At 40.9% G+C, this 18,112-nt stretch overlaps 3 protein-coding genes across 6 annotated transcripts; 1 reads left to right on the top strand and 2 right to left on the bottom strand.

Annotated features, from left to right (window-relative positions):
• LOC118225035 (zinc transporter ZIP3-like) lies at positions 1-5,058 on the bottom strand. Its single transcript, XM_035413018.1, has 3 exons — positions 4,037-5,058; positions 2,775-3,155; positions 1-2,616 (listed from the first exon to the last, which is right to left on the bottom strand). The coding sequence occupies exons 2-3, from the start codon at positions 2,979-2,981 to the stop codon at positions 1,876-1,878; spliced, it is 948 nt and encodes a 315-aa protein (XP_035268909.1). The 5' UTR covers positions 2,982-3,155; positions 4,037-5,058; the 3' UTR covers positions 1-1,875.
• A 154-nt stretch (positions 5,059-5,212) lies between these two features.
• On the bottom strand, positions 5,213-9,917 carry sgta (small glutamine-rich tetratricopeptide repeat (TPR)-containing, alpha). 2 transcript variants are annotated; one of them, XM_035413019.1, is made up of 12 exons: positions 9,736-9,917; positions 8,586-8,731; positions 8,358-8,461; positions 8,130-8,211; positions 7,933-8,032; positions 7,696-7,800; positions 7,418-7,556; positions 7,266-7,328; positions 7,067-7,104; positions 6,752-6,853; positions 6,433-6,555; positions 5,213-6,222 (listed from the first exon to the last, which is right to left on the bottom strand). In XM_035413019.1, exons 2-11 carry the CDS (start codon positions 8,683-8,685, stop codon positions 6,444-6,446), a joined length of 945 nt encoding a protein of 314 aa, XP_035268910.1. In that variant the 5' UTR covers positions 8,686-8,731; positions 9,736-9,917; the 3' UTR covers positions 5,213-6,222; positions 6,433-6,443. The 2 variants fall into 2 exon arrangements, with proteins under 2 accessions (XP_035268910.1, XP_035268911.1); XM_035413020.1 differs by lacking the exon at positions 9,736-9,917 and adding an exon at positions 9,176-9,310.
• thop1 (thimet oligopeptidase 1) lies at positions 9,124-17,484 on the top strand. Of its 3 annotated transcripts, none has more exons than XM_035413015.1 (13): positions 9,124-9,222; positions 12,078-12,284; positions 13,233-13,381; positions 13,616-13,723; positions 13,831-13,933; positions 14,032-14,192; positions 14,399-14,534; positions 14,858-15,224; positions 15,450-15,651; positions 15,827-16,013; positions 16,238-16,366; positions 16,821-16,957; positions 17,073-17,484. In XM_035413015.1, exons 1-13 carry the CDS (start codon positions 9,183-9,185, stop codon positions 17,232-17,234), a joined length of 2,088 nt encoding a protein of 695 aa, XP_035268906.1. In that variant the 5' UTR covers positions 9,124-9,182; the 3' UTR covers positions 17,235-17,484. The 3 variants fall into 3 exon arrangements, with proteins under 3 accessions (XP_035268906.1, XP_035268908.1, XP_035268907.1); XM_035413017.1 differs by lacking the exon at positions 9,124-9,222 and adding an exon at positions 10,001-10,068; XM_035413016.1 differs by lacking the exon at positions 9,124-9,222 and adding an exon at positions 10,053-10,181.
• Positions 17,485-18,112: the final 628 nt, after the last annotated feature.

The raw sequence follows: 18,112 nt of genomic DNA, 5'->3' as shown, positions 1-18,112 counted from the left end.
TTGTTTGTAAACATTAATTTTATTTGCCATGTTAATAGTACATTTTACTTTTGATTTTGCACTTCCCCAATTTTGATGGGATACCTTAGGATATGAGACCCAAGTTCCTTAAAAAAAAGGTTAAAAAGTCAAAGATAATACAAACATTTTACAACAAAAGGTTACTTTTCTATTCACACTTGTGGAGTAAAAAAATATTTAACTTGTAGAACCATCAAATCCTTGTCAAAAGATCGTTTCTCAAGCTTTTCGTGTAGGTTTCAACAATCAGACAGCAGACAGTGTTCAGTTTCCTCTGTTTTGTGCTTCACCTGCTTCTGGCACATTTTCTGATCATAGGTGAATGAACTTGGTAATGCAGAAAAAACAAACGTCATCATTTGGGCACATTTCACCATGTCGGTCTCCATCCTTTTCCAGAAAACAATGAATGAAAGTGAAAACAACGTGATGTAAATGTATGCTTTTTTGAATAGTCAGTAAAAAAGCGTGCATTTAGCCAAGTGCACAAAAATAACTAATGGCTCCATTTATATAACATTCCACGAAACTGTCCATTTTAATTTTTCTGAATAAATATGAGTATTATACAGTCCAAATAAAGGCTGTGCATGTACCATACCCCTTAGGAAGATTAACAGTCTACATAAATGTTATAAACCCAAATCTGTCCCCAATTTCATATAACAGTGTCACAAAAACCTATCCCAACCATTAGGCTGATACCACAGATGACCACAGTAACAAGTGTGGATAAAATATCAATCAATAAATAACAATCAATCACATGTATCAAAATAAAAAGTATGACATTTAGATAACATAGTGAACAACAGCTTCTTCTGTAAACATAAATAAATATTCAATAAAAAAAATAAACTGGCCTAATTCTATTTAAACCATCTGTTTTTGTTTTTATTTTACACAGACATGTAGTGGGTTGGCGTTCTACATGTGTATGGTGAAGCTATGGAATTCTTTAATAAGAATAATAAAATAAATAAAAGTAATCAGTATCCTCATGTCTATTCTGGATATTGGTATTTAAATAAGGAGAGCAGCCTAACCATAAATGTTGCATCGCAATGCTTTTTAAAAAAAATAAAAATAATAATCAACAAGTGACCCATAGACATTCTACAAGGTTAAAAGGGATCCAGTCCAGTTTAAAAAAATGTATCTCAATGGCATATGTTATGTGAATACTAATGATTAGAGACTAAATCTGAATAATTTGGAAAAAAATGTGTTTGCAACACGTTAAAGTGTAATGTGGACATACTTGCCATAACTCACTGTATAGCAGCAGGTCATGTATGTAACCATCTGCAAACGATTAATACATAAGAGGTATATTTACAGTACTTGTGTTATCTTTAACCATCTTATTTTTTTCTAATTACTTATGACTTCTATCACTTTTAATTACACACACGCGCGCGCGCACACACACAAACAAACAAAATACAGCCTTTTTTAAAAAAGAAAACACCATCTAAAACTTAAAAACGTACCTCTATTAATGATTAAATATATACAATTAATTGTTATAAGCACATCAATGCCTTATCCCTACGGTCAAAGAATACCTTCACTTATCTGTCTTAATCTATACAGAAACAAATTTGTTATTAAGCAAATAAAATAACATATGTGTCTGTTCATTTCATAACTGACAAGCAGGAGAATGTACCATGGTGTTCCCTTGGTAAATGATGGGGAGATGCGATCCACAGAAGCAAAGTTTAAACCTTGGCTTTTAGAAATGCTGGTGAACTCACAGCCAAGTTGAGTAAGTACTGTTGGATTTTTTTGATAAACACACTACCCATTCTTGAGGACCTGAGACCCCTTCATGATATCTCCCCCATGGCTTCACCATTTGATGAGGACGAGGCCGGCTAGAACACCATACCCCAAGATGAGGAACAGTACCTTGAGCAGACGGTCGTGTTTGTCCTCAAGCTCACGGGAGAGGATCTCAAAGAAGGTGACGAAGAGGAACGTTCCCGCAGCCAGTCCTTGGAGCACCACGGAGATGATGCTGCCCGCCAGGTTCTGGGCGGTCTCGATGCCCATACCCAGACCCATACCCAGGGGGATCATGAGACTCACTGCGATGCCCAGCTTGATGGCATCCCGCATGGGCAGACTGGCTTTGACCACATTAACCCCTAGTGCCACAGCTGCCAGGGTTTCGTGGATGGCCACCCCGAGAAAGAGGCCTCCTAGCTTGGCCCCATCCTCCTGCAGCCCTAGGGCCAGCCCCTCAAAGACAGAGTGGGCAGACAGGGCAAGGACCAAGCTGGCAAGGCGTAATGGTCCCGCCCGTGCCAAATCCGAAGGGCTCAGGTGTCCGTGATGGTGCGAGTGGTGGTGGTGGCCCCCTGCAGAGCCCCTGGGGGGTGCGATGAACGGCGTGTCATACTCGGAGTCGCTACCGGCTTCAGAGCCGCCGGCATTGAAGGTCTCAAGGTCGATAAAAGATGGCTTCTCCTTGCGAAATGTCAGCACCGTCTGCTCCACAAACACCGTCAGAAAGAGACCTATCATCATCATAGTCTCTGCCAGGGGGTAGTCCGTCTGAATGCGCGCCAGTTTTAGGACATCCGCCACCTGCATGAAAGAATGAAAAGACAACTTTCATCCTGGACTGTTCTTTAAATTAAATTCAGATACTCTGAGATGAACCACTACAAAAGCTCAATTTTTACTGCAGCTCAAAAGTGCCGCTAAAAGTAAGGAATAATGTTACTGCTGTCTCTTCACCGTACCTTCTCTCTTACAGTAGGCAGAAGGGCATTAAAGCAGGTAGCGAGAAAGACGCCCCCACCAAACGAGTTGCAGAGGGCAAGAATCTTCCTGTATCTTTGGGCTTTCTCATAGTCAACCTGCATGACCCGCACTGGAATGAGAACCCCAGCCAGCATGAGAGCAAACACTGCCAGCAGACAAAGCACTTTGGCCACTATGATCTCCATGGTGATACAGATGAGTCCAGCTGAAAGATTCACTGGGAGCGATGTGCAGTAGGAACCACAGCACACAACCCCAGATGCTGAAGAGTTTCCCTTTCTCTCTGCTGAGTCACAGAGAGAAAAGATGGCAAGTACTCCCAGGGAGGGCTTCAGGACACATCTCAGCACTGACTTGAACTGAGGGTAAGAAAAAAAATATATATATATATATATATTTTAATTATCATACATGGCACAAAACAGTGACACATATGCAAGTTAACCCATTCATAATGACATGATTACAGATTTGAATGCACGCTAACTTTACAAAACATCTAACGTTAACTTAAGATCGGGGTTGCCAACTTTCAGTCTTTGTTTCATGCTCTCACGCTACCCACATCGCACTGCATTAAAAATACCCTAACTAAAAACAAAGCCTTTCCCTGGTTAAACACATTATGTATCAGCCCGCAGGACAAAACGGGATTGGTTCATAAACATTAACTTACAGTCGACTGGCTAAAATGCAGCATTAAAAAAGCATTAAAGCTAGCTGAAAAACTGTCGAGGCTCAACTAATAAGCAACATCTAAATTGTTCTCTAGAAAGAAGAGTCCCTAAATATCTTGCCATGATAGTCAATTCAAATTAACATTTTCGTTTGGTAACGAGCAGGCCAGCAGATAGCTAATTTGGTTAGAGTTTACTAGAGCTAAATACACTGGGCATCAAGAACATCATGTTAGTTAGCAAGAAAGCTAACGTTTGTTTCCTGTGAGCATGCAGATAAATCAATAGATTAATCGTTTTAGCAATGAACGTTAGCTAGCTAGACAGTTACAACATGATCACACACTCGACCTCAAAAACTATATTGCTGTACCAAGCTAGCTAGCTACAGCAATATAGTTATTGGCTAAAGTCAAGTTCGCGATGCTAGCTCGCTGGCATTTGTAGTCATATTCATGTCGACCGAACTCAGGTAATTCAGCTCAAATCACAAGTTTCGCCAACACATCTAGTTATAATATAAACTGTGACAGATGTGCAGCTAAAGCCTTTTTTAAAATCACCTTTATCCTCCTTTCTTCCACTCAAAACACTTCCTTCTTCTGCTGACGCACCTCTTCAGTCCCCTCCTCCAACTCTATTGCCTGTTGGTACTGGCCGCCGTGTAAACAACATCATCCTTATTCCTAATTGGTCACAATACCGGTCGCTCAAACCACTGTACGACAAACCCAGCGTTTCCGAATTTCGTGGATCTCGATTTCCTTGTAGTACAGCTAGACAAATACTTAATGTAAACCATTCTTCTTCTTGGAACAGAACAAAACAATTCCAAAGGTCCATTGCATCAGTCCTGGGTATCTAAAGCTGTGAGGCATAGTCATTTATCCTTGGATAACACACACTTTTCAAGTATCAACCTTTCACATTAGACCTACTGTAATGTAGCTAGTTATCAATATGAAGTCCTTGTACACGTAATTAGAGCTGTGTTGCTGTGCATTTCTGTTATTATTATAACCCAATTCCTTAATGAAACAAATTAAACCAAATCGAAACATTACAATTTTAACTTCAGAGTATTGCTGAATACATTTCAATGCTTATATATAGGACTAACATATACATGCATTTTATTTGAAAGTGTGGATGACACTACAGCTTCAATTGAAAAAAACTCTCACAGTAGTATGAACAGAAACCAGAGAATCCATACACATTGCTGCTTGAAGTTGTTATAGGGATCAAGGGTTTGTGAATGGATCAAACCCATATTTCATTATTTCAAGTTCATTTTCTCAAATATATCAAAATAGGAGCCCTAGTTCTAGAGGTTCCTGGAGTTCAATGATTTTAATACAACTAAAGCTAATTAAGCCCATCTGACCACATTCTCAGAAGCTGCCATAAGTGGAAACTGAGATGCCTTAATATCATTTATACCTTCAAATTCAAATTATTTGTTCATATAAATATGGCTAAGGTAATATAGAAGTCAAAATGTCAGAAGCAGCCAATAACCAGAAACCACAACAATCACGAAGAAAAGGTACATTAACCATGAAATATGAAATGGGCCATGCTACCAGCTTGGTTTGTCAACCAACTTATCTTTCAATTACCTGCCCAATATCTCTGAATGGCCATTGAACAGAAAATAACATCAGTACAGTACATCAATTTTTAACATTAAAATAATTGACTAGAAAATTGAGCAAATGCCCAAATGTGTTTATTCCAGTAATTTCAAATTTAATTTCGCATATATGCTAATAAATTTTCTGATTATCACATTTTAATTACTACATCAATACACTGTATCACTAATTAATTCAGGGGGTGGCACATGAATATCAGGATTACCAATATAAACTCAAACCCTGAACAAATAAAAAAACCCTAAAGCAGTTGTTAAACTAGATCCATACACGGTTTCTGATATTTTAATAAGGAGCTCAGACTTTATATTTAAAATAAAACCATAGCTGAAGATCTAAATGGAAACTTTAGGTTTCACAGCCATGTATCCAAGTATTTGAGTGGGTAGTTCACACTAAAAATTAATTGTTAACCAAAGTTATTTTAACACAGGCTAGGAGTCAGACATTTTAAAGATTATATATCATTTTAATCACAAAATGAGAAAAAAATAACCAAGTCAAATTGTCTGATCCAACAGGAAGGTTTCAAAACATTGTAGTAAAAAGGGGCAGCATACTCGTCACTTGCATGGAACTTCAGAATGTTCTTCGTTAACGACAATATGACAACCATAAAAAAAAAAACAATTTGCAATTTTGTCATTTCATTTCAGTGTTCACAGCACTGAAAATGTATTCCCTTGCCATTTCCAATATCTGTACAAATACATGGTTTTTAAAAAAATCCAGTATTTTAATCAAATCATACACAGCTTGACAGCTTTTATATTGTCAGAGAACTGCTGAGTTACATGACTTGATTTACTACACTTAATTACATACAACAGTTAAACCATGTTCTAGACTGCTGGGACATATTTCAGTATATTTGAGTTGACACTCATCTAATCCATTCTGTGTAAAAACAGCTTATCCTAGATCTACATTTCCTTGCAGTTCAGCATTCATTTCTTTTGAAGACTGGCCATTAAAATGTAGCCAAACATGCAAGCATTAACTTGATACACATTTTTATACCTTGAGTTCCAAAAGTAATTAACATAATATAAGGACAGTCTGTCTTCAGTTCTCTTCATACAAACGTTTACCTTAAAAAAAACAATAAAAAAAACAGTGATTTCACAGTTGTGCACAATGTCTAAAATACGAGAAACTAAGCAACATAAGCCGTACATAATTAGGCCAGGCCCTGCTTATGGCTAATAGACTTCTCACACATACAGCCATAGTGCTTTGTACACAGGAAATCTTTGTGTTTGTGCTTGTGATAGAAAGCAAGACGGTAAAATAAGCCTCACCACTTTAAATGTCAATGCTGCTCCTCATTGCTAGAACTAGGTGGCCGACTGCGAACCTGGTTCCTCAGCTGTTCAATCAGCTCTGGATTCTCCTCCTGCATCTGCTGTGCAAACTGCTGGCCCCTACACATAAATGGACAGATAAAAAGATGTCATGTGCCATCCACACACAGGCCAACCTTTAATAAAAATAAATACTGGAATTATTGCACCCACTATACATGCCTTCCAAGTATATTTGTATCTCTGTATCCAGACTAAGGGCCGAGCATAGTGTTGCACAAATGACTGAGCCGCACGTTTCTAGAAGTGAACTCACGCATGGATGAGGCCTGAGAGGTCACCGGGGCCCACACCACCAGGCCCTGGAGCAACTGTTGCCGCGGTTGAACCATAAGCCCCCGACATCATTCCTGACATCCTTCAAAAAGAACGTGTGACAGAAGAAAAAAAAAAAAAAACTCTAAAGCTTATCCAAAATGGATGAACATAATTAACATTTCAATTTACATAATGTCACAAACAAATTGCTACAATAGCAGTCCATTCAGAGTCAAATACAGAGTTTCAACATGCATTTTATCTAAATGGCAAATGTCAGTGTGTGCATTATCATTCAATAGGTCCTACTTACATTTGCTGTACTTGTGGGTTGCTCATTAGAGTAGAAGCCTGAAACAAGTGAAATGTTGCAGTTATTGCACCGACCCTTTTTCTTTTTCTTATGTCTGTGCCTATTGAAGTGTTGGCACACCAGCACTTCTGTGGATTACAGATGGGTTACTTATCACATCAAAGTCAAAAAGGGAAGAGGACTGGCCATGTTCTCTTACCATATTCATGAACCCTGGATTACTGAGCAAACCTGCCAGATCAGCTCCACCCATTCCAACAGTCTGAAAAAAATAAAGTATGTAAGGCACAGCCCATATCATTCACTACCATATGTAGAGCCACGATGTAAACTAATATTGTACAAACTCACTGGACTTGGTGCTTCCCTCATTTTCTGCTCAGCTATTTTTAGGTTAGATTTATAGGTGTCATTTTCTGGATCCAGCTCCAGTGCTTTCTGGTAGAAATTTACAGCTTCTGTATGTTTGTTTAAACTTGCCAGAGCCAACCTAAAGACAGAGACCATTTAAATTAGCATGCAGTCACATTGTGATTGTTAGTGAACTTCATAATTAAAATGCGATGCCATGTGCAATAGGGTTTCGGCAACAGATCTCTAGAGGCTACCGACACCATTGTCTGTCCTACCCCATTCTGCCGTATGCCTTGCTGTAGTTGGGGTCAATTCCGATGGCAAGTTCACAGTCCTGTACAGCCCCTGCATAGTTTCCCAGTTTACTGTATGCTGCAGCCCTGAAACATGCATTAAACACACTCCAGTACATGTGCTACCTGAAGGCAACATAACATTTTAGCTCAAACACTGTATCATAATGGGTTACAACGAAGTCTTAGTAACTAAAAATAAATCCTGTCAATCCGCACCTGTTACAGTAGTAAACTGCATTCTGCGGGTTTATCTCAATGGCCTTTGAGTAGAATTCCACTGCTTCACTGAAGTTCTCCTCCTTCATTCTGTCATTTCCTGCATATCATAATAGCAGCATAAAATTGGCATTATGTCTATGAAGAATGCAATAAGAGGACTGAATGTGGAATTGCTGTGTGTGCACAACTCAAACCTTCTGTTTTGAGCCTCTCTGCCTCAGCAACTTCCTCCTCAGTTGGTGTGAATGGGACAGAGTTGACATTTATCTGGGGTGTCTGTGGATGATAAAACAACATTCAAGCATATCTGGGTTCAGTCAAATATAGCATTGACCATGACAATGCATTTTATAAAAACTTGCACTCTTTAGATTACATCTGTAACAGGTAAGTAAAACATATGAAGAATTATCACACAATACCGTGACTGAAGCAGTTGCAAAAATCTCTGGCAATGTTTGTGCGACAGCCAAACTCTTGTCTTCAATGGAGACATCAAAAGCTGTCTCCAAGCACTGGATAGCAACTGGAAAGCAAGCGGGTTGGCTTTTAAAAGTGTGTGCGCCTTTCATTAATGTACTGGAACAGACTATGCAAAATATCAATTCTGTATCAAATAAGCAGTTATTTCTTTTTTTTTTCTTTTTTACCTTCTAAGCTTTCCTGCGCATCTGATGATAAGCCTCCACTGTCGAGTTGATTGTGAAGAAACTGAATGATGGAGAATGCAAGGCGCTTTGTATCTGTCATTTTTTGTCAGCGGTTCTAACCTCAGTGATGACGGATATTGTTGGACCTGAAATATTAAAACATTTTATAAGAAACACTTATAAACGCCATGTTGTTTTCTACAAACAGCGATAAGTCACATATATATGTAGACACTTTTACTTTAACAGCTACCTGTGATTCCTTATAAGACAGCCAGCAGGTTAGCTAGAGACAATACACTACACTAATAAAATAGAAGGCAGGTTGGTCATCATCATACAAACATAGACAAGCTTGGCAACTAAACAGCGATGCTTTTCGTTCGGATTTCTTGAAATGGGGGTTTATTGTGAATGTTAGACATGACAGCAGTTAATTTGCTATTTGTTTAACACTTAGCAAAAACTTATAATAGTTAACCAGATTAAATATCCCCTTAATTTTATCCAGGTGTCTGCTACCTTGTACGTCTGGGTACAACAGCAAGCCAACAATGCGGTGTAAAACGTGTTAAGTTTCCGCTAATCACCTTGCCAATGGAGCTAACGATAGAGGAAGCTGGGGAGAGGAACCTAGGTAAGGGTATCGTAGTTTACTACTTTGTGACTGCAAACTATAGCTCTTTTTTTAAAACTACAAGACAGTTAGTTAGATAACCAGCCGTGGACTCGAATGTTCGTGTCCGTCACCAAAGGTTAACCGGTCAAGTCAGCTTGCTAGCTGGCTAACTGGATCAGAATATTTTAGCAAGGCGGTGGTTTGTTACACAGTGCGACACGCTAGCCCCAGCTGTTGCTAATTAAGACAGTACTATGGCTTCTCTGGCTGCTACCTTCATTGCCACCAAACGGCATAGCTAGAAAGCTGAATAACTAGCACAATTGGCCAGCTAACTTACCACTACCCAAATAACTTGTGTTTGGGATTTCCATTAGTTGACATAGCTAGCTAGCTAGCCCCATTAAACACTCAAACACTTAACTTAATAACATACATATATTATAAGTTATCTTTTAAAAAGTAAATCGTTCTTCGTATTCTACTTATCTTAGCTTACGGTTCCAACCTGTATAAGAACTTCATTCTTACCTCTTATTTTGGGGTCTATTGGGCGAAATACGCGGTGGTGAACCAAGTGGTGTAGTTAGCGGCCCTGCGTCTCACGTTGAATACGTCATTTCTTGTTACGTTCTGTTTACTTTAGTCGACTACATCAAAGCCGTGACTTAGGTAAAATCAGTTGCATGGGCATTAAATGACTTACCTATATTTTTCTGTGCGCATTTCATACATTCTTATATTTGGCAGAAACACTTAATTTTAAAATATTGCAAATTAATGTTGGTTTATTTCGACCAATAGAATCTCAAAGTGCCTCCGGGCAACAGTGTGATTGACTGGAGGCCCAACTAATCAGTGTTGGTAAGTATTCACATGTCCGGGGCGGACTAAAGATTTTGGGAAACCATTTGACTGGGATTTACAGCTACTCGCAACAAAGTGACTCAGTTTTTTTTCTATTATGGCACCGACAGGTGAGTTTTTAGGGGTTCTTTTCTGTAAGAAGGTTTGGATATTTATTAAATCACAGTACTACTGTTTCATCAGTATTTGTGCATTTTTAGAGTAGTCGCGATTTATTTCATTGCATAAACTTCGCTATCGCACGTTGATGGTATTGTATGCATGGTGCTGTACAGCTCTTAATAATCGCCTAAGATTTTCTAGTTACCTAACGTTAGCTAACTTTAGCTAACTGCTGTATCTGTATATTATATATATATATGGATAACTAGCGCGTCACGAACAAAAAAATTGAGCCTAGGCCAACACTAACCATTTAGTAATGAGATCACAGTTAACCTGAACATGGGCGTCATCATCCATTCATTAATTTGCTTAGCGCCGCCTAGATGATGGCTGATTTGCAGTGAACTTGATTTTTGTATCGTTAGTTTAGCAATATCTGACTGGTTTTTTTCTCGGCAATGTGACTTCTCATTTGTTAAAATACAGTATTCGGAATTTACCCTTTGTGATTTACAGCCGGTCCACACAGGAGCTCCCTCTAACCAGCCAGCTATCTTAGTGTATTAGTAGCAAGTAAGCCAGCAGCAAGATTTCTAACGTTATACAACAAGCTGGTGGCTGGCTAGCATTACATCGTGTGCGATTTTTACGTGGAATTGCACATCTGAAGAAGAGTCTTTTCTCTTTCCATAATAACTCGAGCAAATGACTAGTTAACATTTTTGGTGTTTATCCGGGTAAATAATCCCTCATTGACCGAACAGAGAGAGGGAAATGACGTTCCCGTCTAATGTATTTATTGACAGTAGGATATTAATTCGTCATTCCACCTTGTTGCTAGTATTGAATCACAGTGACTATATAGAGATTATATTTTCTGTCAATCCTTTGTGGATTGGTATTCTGTAGAAAACAATGCCTCCCTTATGCATCAATCACTTGCTCTGTTACAACAATAATTATAGAAAATTAAAACATCGAATCCTCTTTCTATATGGGTCTCATTAATGTAACTGTTATTCAAGGCATGCTTAAAATATATAGGCTAAATGTTGAGTATTCATATGCACAGTTATATATTGGCAATAAATTGCAGAATATACACCCTGAGGTTGTTTTTTTCTTTAAATTATGGAAGTATGAATGCAGATGTTCTTTTTTCCCCAGATCAACCTAAAAAGCATATTTATAATCCATGTCACATTCAATGATTTCTAGTTGAACCCTTCATATTTATACTCATATTCTAAGTTATGCAAGTCCAGATACTGACCATTCAGAATATCTCCAGTCACCTTCACGTTTTAATATTATTTTTTGCTGGCTGCTGGTGTACAATGGCCCTGTTTATGCAATGACAACATCAGTGGACTGAGGACGGATTGAGACATGGAAAAATGTAGAAAATTGTTGCCCTACAGAAATCCACCAGCGGCTGTGTGCCTAAATTTTGGGACATGAATGAGATCAACACTAAATATTTTACGTTTAGAAAAACAGAAGGGGTTTGAACAGTCTTAGACCCAGAGAAACCTACATACTCGTATATGAATAAAACTACCAAACAAATGTTTCTTGTGACATCAGCTGCCAGAAACACAGCTTCTCATTGAATTAACTAGCCAACCATGTCAATGACAGAAGTTTGCAGGGAGTGAGGAAGATGTGTTCTTTCTCTGAGTTTTTACATGTGTGACTCACCAGTCTTGTCATTCTTCATTCGTTCACACTGCTACAGAGCATTATTTGGCCCGTTTTCTAGGCCTGTATGCAGGTAGGGTGGTTCTTCAGATATATGATGTGTGGAAGTTCCCTAAAGTCAAGCCAAAATGCGCTGAAGTTCCTCGCGGTCGCATTCCAGCTTTTTTTGTTGAGATCTGCTCTCTGTTGTACCCCACCAGGAGAAGTGGTGATTGCCAACGAGGCACGAGTTTGTGCAGAGAACCTCCTGCGTTGGGACCTGACACCGGATCAGATCCATCAGCTCGCGGACGAGCTGATCACCAAGACCAAGCTGGTGTATGATTCTGTGGGTGCCCTGGAGCTGGCCAGCGTCACATATGATAACACCCTGAAGGCCCTGGCAGATGTAGAGGTGGAGTACACGGGTGAGCATGCAGCTCCTAGCGGTGGCCTATGGGGTGGCCGTGTGTGATTCAAGCAGGGTTTCACATCTTCACCCTTGCTGTAGTGTTTAACATGAAGTTGCCCTTAAGATGTTATATGGGGTGCAGTTAATGCTGATTACTCATGCTGAGCCCAATTTTTGAAAAACTACACACCTCCCTAGAAATGATTGGCGTTTATTTTATTTAGAGTGTAAAATAAATCTGTTAGATTTGTGTATTTAATACCAATGAACAAGCTAATATTGATTGATTGATTGATTGATTGATTGATTGAGTGAGGTTGGTATGCAAGTCATTAGTCCCCCCCCCCCCCCCCCCCCCCCCCAAAAAAAAAGAATGTCCAATATAAAATGTGTTATTTGAAAACATGGTGACTAAGGGTTGCTGAGCAGTTAATTTGATTGATTTTATTTACTCTGGTAGCAAAGACAAACCTATGTTGAATGAGTGGATAGGTCCAGATAAATCCATAGCAGTCGCATATAACATCTGCGCTGCCATTGTCAGCGGTGGAAAAGGCCTGAGGCAGCAGGAAAGCGGGAGGCAATGGTATAGACAGTTCAGCAGTTTTTACATAAAGGCTAGCTGACCAGCCCGTCCTGTGGAAGCGCGTTTCTTGTATTGTCAAAAGCCACTGGCTTGGTAGGGGAATATACAGCACATTTTATTTATTTAGTGAGCAGTTCTGACTTCTATTGTAGACCAGTAGCCACACACACACAATGCAAATAAAACATCTATGCAGACATGAAGAAGCATGCCTTGTTTCTCTGATTTCTTTCTCCGTTATTAAAAAGTAGTACAAAAACTGTTTTTTGAGCCCCTTCCTATTGGGCGTGATTAGCACAGACACATGATCAGTACACAAACACGCGCACACACAGATACTCACGTGTGACGTTTTGCTCTGTTGCTGTGCTTTTACAGTTCAGCGCAACATGCTGGACTTCCCCCAGCATGTCTCGTCATCCAAAGACGTGCGCGCTGCCAGCACTGACGCGGATAAGAAGCTCTCTGAGTTTGACGTGGAGATGAGCATGCGAGAGGATGTGTACCAGAGGATCGTTGCACTGGAGGTGAATCTGCTGCATTTTAATGGTGTCATATTTCAAAGCTGTCAGCATTCTATGTCTAATATTGTAATAAAAAAAAGCAGATGGGGGGCTATAATTCTTTTCTGTAATTCGGATCTGGATGTCCTTTTCTCTTGTTTAGTGTGATGCAAGAGGCTGTAGAATCCAGTAGTTGTGGTTCTAGTCCTAATCAGTTGGATTTCAAAAAATGAAATAGAATTTTAATCTGTGTTGTAGGAGAAGATTGATGCTGACACTCTTAGTCCCGAAGCTAAGAGGTACATGGATAGACTGATCAAGCTGGGAAAAAGGAATGGCCTGCACCTCTCTGAAGACACACAGGAAGTGAGACCCCACCCTCAAATATGGATGTAAAAAAATGTACATAACTGTAATACTGTTAGACTGCATCTCATAGTAAACCTGTATTCATCTGAGTTTTGTTTGAGCAGGAAATCAAAATTATCAAGAAAAAGCTGAGCACTCTGAGTATTGATTTCAACAAACACTTGAATGAGGATACTACCAGTCTGTCTTTTACTAGAGAGGAGCTGGGTGAGTATGTGGGTTAATTGTCACACTTTAATTGTCTGCTGTTAGTAAGGTTATATTTAGCTGATTGCTGCAAATCTTTGTAATGTAATTCTTTTCAGGTGGCCTTCCGGAGGATTTTCTCAGCTCCTTGGAGAAGGACGATGAGGGAAAGCTGAAGATCACGTTGAAGTACCCGCACTACTTCCCCACCATGAAGAAGTGTCACATCCCAGAGACGCGCAAGAAGCTGGAGCAAGCATTCAACTCCCGCTGCAAGGAGGTACGAACTCGGGGCTTGGTTTAAATGTAACCTCTCCTGCCAGTGCTGATATGACAATATGACGATAGCCTGTAATGCCACCAAGGTGTCGTGACAGAGAAATCGCTGTTGGCATGTTCCAGTTAGGTTAAAGTGTTCCCTTCTATAATTAGTGAGGCACGCGATCTTCTTAAACTTTTAATCCCTTGTCTGTCTCTCTCCCACAGGAGAACTCGAAAATCCTCAAGGAGCTGGTGAAGCTGCGCGCTCAGAAGTGTGCCCTTCTGGGATTCGGAAACCATGCTGACTTTGTCCTGGAAATGAACATGGCCAAGAATGGCAAGAAGGTCTCTGTTTTCCTAGGTACGCGTTCCAGAACGTTTGGTGGTTTTACACAAAATCTCATCTGGGATTATATTACATTTCCTTTTTTGGAAATATTCATTGACATGCCATGGCCACTTGTACATGGAATTTTACCACGTTTATATTACCAACCATCTTATTCTATGTTATTTTGAAAGAGCCAGTTACATTCATTCTCATTCCCTGTATATATGTTAACTGTGTCTGAGATTATCAGCTGAGGTTTTGTGCGGAAGATCAGAACTGAAAGTTGCATTCCTTTCTGAACTTTAAGTCTTCTGGCTAAAGTTGACCAATGAGCGATATCTTTCCCCGACCAGAGGACCTGGCTCGCAAGCTGAAGACCCTGGGCGAGGAAGAGCGTGCCGTGATCCTCAAGCTGAAGCAGGAAGAGTGCAAGAAGAGAAACCTGCCCTTCAACGGAGACCTGCACGCCTGGGACACACGCTACTTCATGACTCAGGTGGAGGAGACCCAGTATGCCGTGGACCAGAACCTGCTGAAGGAGTACTTCCCCATGGAGGTGGTGACCCGCGGGCTGCTGGACATCTACCAGGAGCTGCTGGGGCTGTCCTTTCAGCTGGTGGAAGGTGCCCCTGTGTGGCATGAGGACGTCACCCTGTACTGCGTGAAGGACCGCACTTCAGGCCAGGTGGTCGGTCAGTTTTACCTGGATCTCTACCCCAGGTAAGACCAGCTGTAGGAAAGACAGAGGAAGACTGCTGTTTTTCCCCTTCCCACTTCCCACTTTGCTGTAGCCATTTTTCCTTCTTTTGTTATTATTGCGTAGATTAAAGCACAAAGTATCTGCTGCACTCATATTCAAACCTATATGTAATGTAAATGCACCTGAGGTCAAGCTGTTTTAATACGCTGAGGAGTTTACTGTTATGTTTTGTCTCTCGCCCTCAGAGAGGGGAAGTACGGCCATGCTGCCTGCTTCGGCCTGCAGCCTGGGTGTCTGCTGTCTGATGGGACCAGGCAGATGGCGGTGGCCGCCATGGTGGCCAACTTCAGCAAACCAACCGCAGACGCGCCTTCACTGTTGCAGCACGACGAGGTGGAGACCTACTTCCACGAGTTCGGCCATGTCATGCACCAGCTCTGCGCTAAGGTCGGTACACGAACGGAAGCAACGCTCTGGACGAGGACTCCCAGGGTTTCGAAATCCATAGCTGGGTTGTCCAAATCTTGACTCTGTTATACTGTCTCCAGAGGCCATCACTGCCTGAAGAGTTTCTGCTTCACCAAGTCCACTGTTACAGCCCCTCCTCTCTTTCTGTTTGCAGGCTGACTTTGCCATGTTCAGTGGAACTCATGTGGAGAGGGACTTTGTGGAGGCTCCCTCTCAGATGCTGGAGAATTGGGTTTGGGAGAAGGAGCCACTGCAGCGCATGTCCAAGCATTACAAGACGGGCAGCCCCATCCCCGCGGAGCTGCTGGACAAACTCATCAAGTCCCGTCTGGCTAACACAGGTATTGCCTTCAGCTTCACTGCCCTGGAAGATAGGCACCCACACAATGCAGACTGTAGATATGTAGCTGAAGGCCGTGGTCTTTGAAAGTGATCGTCCTCAAATGAGTTCTGTGTATCGTGCATGGTTTTACGCTGACTTGCAGTCATAACTGGACACTCAAATCTGGTTGTGCTGTAGGTCATTGCTGGCTGTCATTGGTCCATTATTCTTTCCTCTTCCTAGGTCTCTTCAACCTGAGGCAGATTGTACTGGCCAAGGTGGACCAGGCACTGCACACCAAGACTGGTGTGGACCCGGCTGATGAGTATGCCAGACTGAGTCAGGAAATCTTGGGCGTGCCAGCGTCACCAGGTGAGAACTGCCATAGTCTGTCTCAAAGGACTTGGTCCTCTATGATGACGTGACACTGTGAAAAACAAATTGAATTTTGCATCTGAACTGTTACTGTTAAATTTCCATATCTCGCTTTAAGGAGCCAAATTTCAGGTCTTGAAATGCATAAGCATTACCAGGGACTGTATACCTGCATTTGCTTGCAACAGCCACCAGGAGGAGTTTTGAGTGTTTTTGTAATATGTTTACAGCTGAACCTTATGTTAGGCCAGTTACTACTTTCGTACTGTAATAATTAGGCAATATTTCCGGTTTATCAGGTTTGAAGCAGAACATTAAGTTTCATACCCAGACTTTGCCTGTCTGGAAATGTTCTGCAGGTGCATTTGGTCGTGTTGTTGGATTACAGAAATATTATGTTGGTGTAGAAAACTGACCCCAAATTAATGTTCTCTGCTCTTTTTTTGTATAGGAACCAACATGCCTGCTACTTTTGGCCACCTGGCCGGTGGCTACGATGCCCAGTATTACGGTTACCTGTGGAGTGAGGTCTTCTCTATGGATATGTTCTATGCCCGCTTCAAGCAGGAGGGCATCATGAACCCCAAGGTTGGAGCCTCCATTTATTAGATTTTTCTGCACAATAACAAATGTCATCATACCTGCCTGATTGGGAGAAATGGCAGTTTTTAATGAGGTCATGTTGAATTTGTGTCCTCTCCAGGTCGGCTTGGACTACCGGAACTGCATCTTGAAGCCTGGTGGATCTGAGGATGCGGCTGAGATGCTGAAACACTTCCTGGGTCGCGAACCGAAGCAGGAAGCGTTCCTCTTGAGCAAAGGACTGACCGTGGAGCTGGAGCAGGGGACACCGTGTGCCTGCTGACCGCTCTCTCACAGCAGATAAAAATGTGCAAAAGCCCCACTCTGGACAGTGGGCACCTCAGACTGAATATTGGATTTCCTCTCAAAAATAGATTGTACCCCAACTATCACAGATCACCTCACTGTCACTCACTGCTCTCACTTGTGCTGTGTGTTTTTGGGAGTTTGGGGGTTTGTTTTAACTCTATAAAATTGTATTGAAACCCAAATCGGGAAAAACCATAAAGAACAAAAAATTTATTGAAATCATATTGAGTGTTCTCAGTTCTGTGTTTTTTGAAACTTTATTTTGACATCCCTGCCTACTGACATTGAAGCAATAAATCTGAGCAGGCAACAACTAAACTGATACTTGGTACAGTTCACCTTATCCCATGAAATGAAACAAAATCAAATTACAGTCGCAGAATTTTACTTTCAGATCTACTGAATCGTTCAAATTCTCCCGATTAATGGCCTTTTGTGTTCTTGTGCGCCGGGTCAAAATCAAATTACACTGACATTCTGCTTGGATGGGAGGTACAGTGTTGCAGGTAGTGTTGTGTCTTTTCTTTGTACATTATTACTCGTAGATTCTGTTCTTGCATGCAAGAACAGAAGCTAGTCATTTCCTAGCTATATTGGACCTTTTATAAATGTTCTGGCTGATGTACTTTTGAGAAACCTGGCATAAATGTAGCATTTTAGAAATGAACATGCAGTAGGCAAGTCATGTTTTTCCAGAAGTGTTTTCTTAGAAATGAACATGCATGTTTTTACAAAAGTGTTTTTTTCCCCCCTCTGTTTCACTGTGGTTACCTGTCTCTGCCTGGGGCTTAGGCCCAGCCTTGTTTACAGCCAGCGTTGCAAATTTTCCTGAGGCAAAATTATTCCCTTATG

Source organism: Anguilla anguilla, chromosome 4, assembly GCF_013347855.1.
Source record: "Anguilla anguilla isolate fAngAng1 chromosome 4, fAngAng1.pri, whole genome shotgun sequence".
Classification (NCBI taxonomy): domain Eukaryota; kingdom Metazoa; phylum Chordata; class Actinopteri; order Anguilliformes; family Anguillidae; genus Anguilla; species Anguilla anguilla.
Note: the sequence above shows the minus strand (reverse complement) of the source record. Positions and strands in the feature narration are given on the sequence as shown.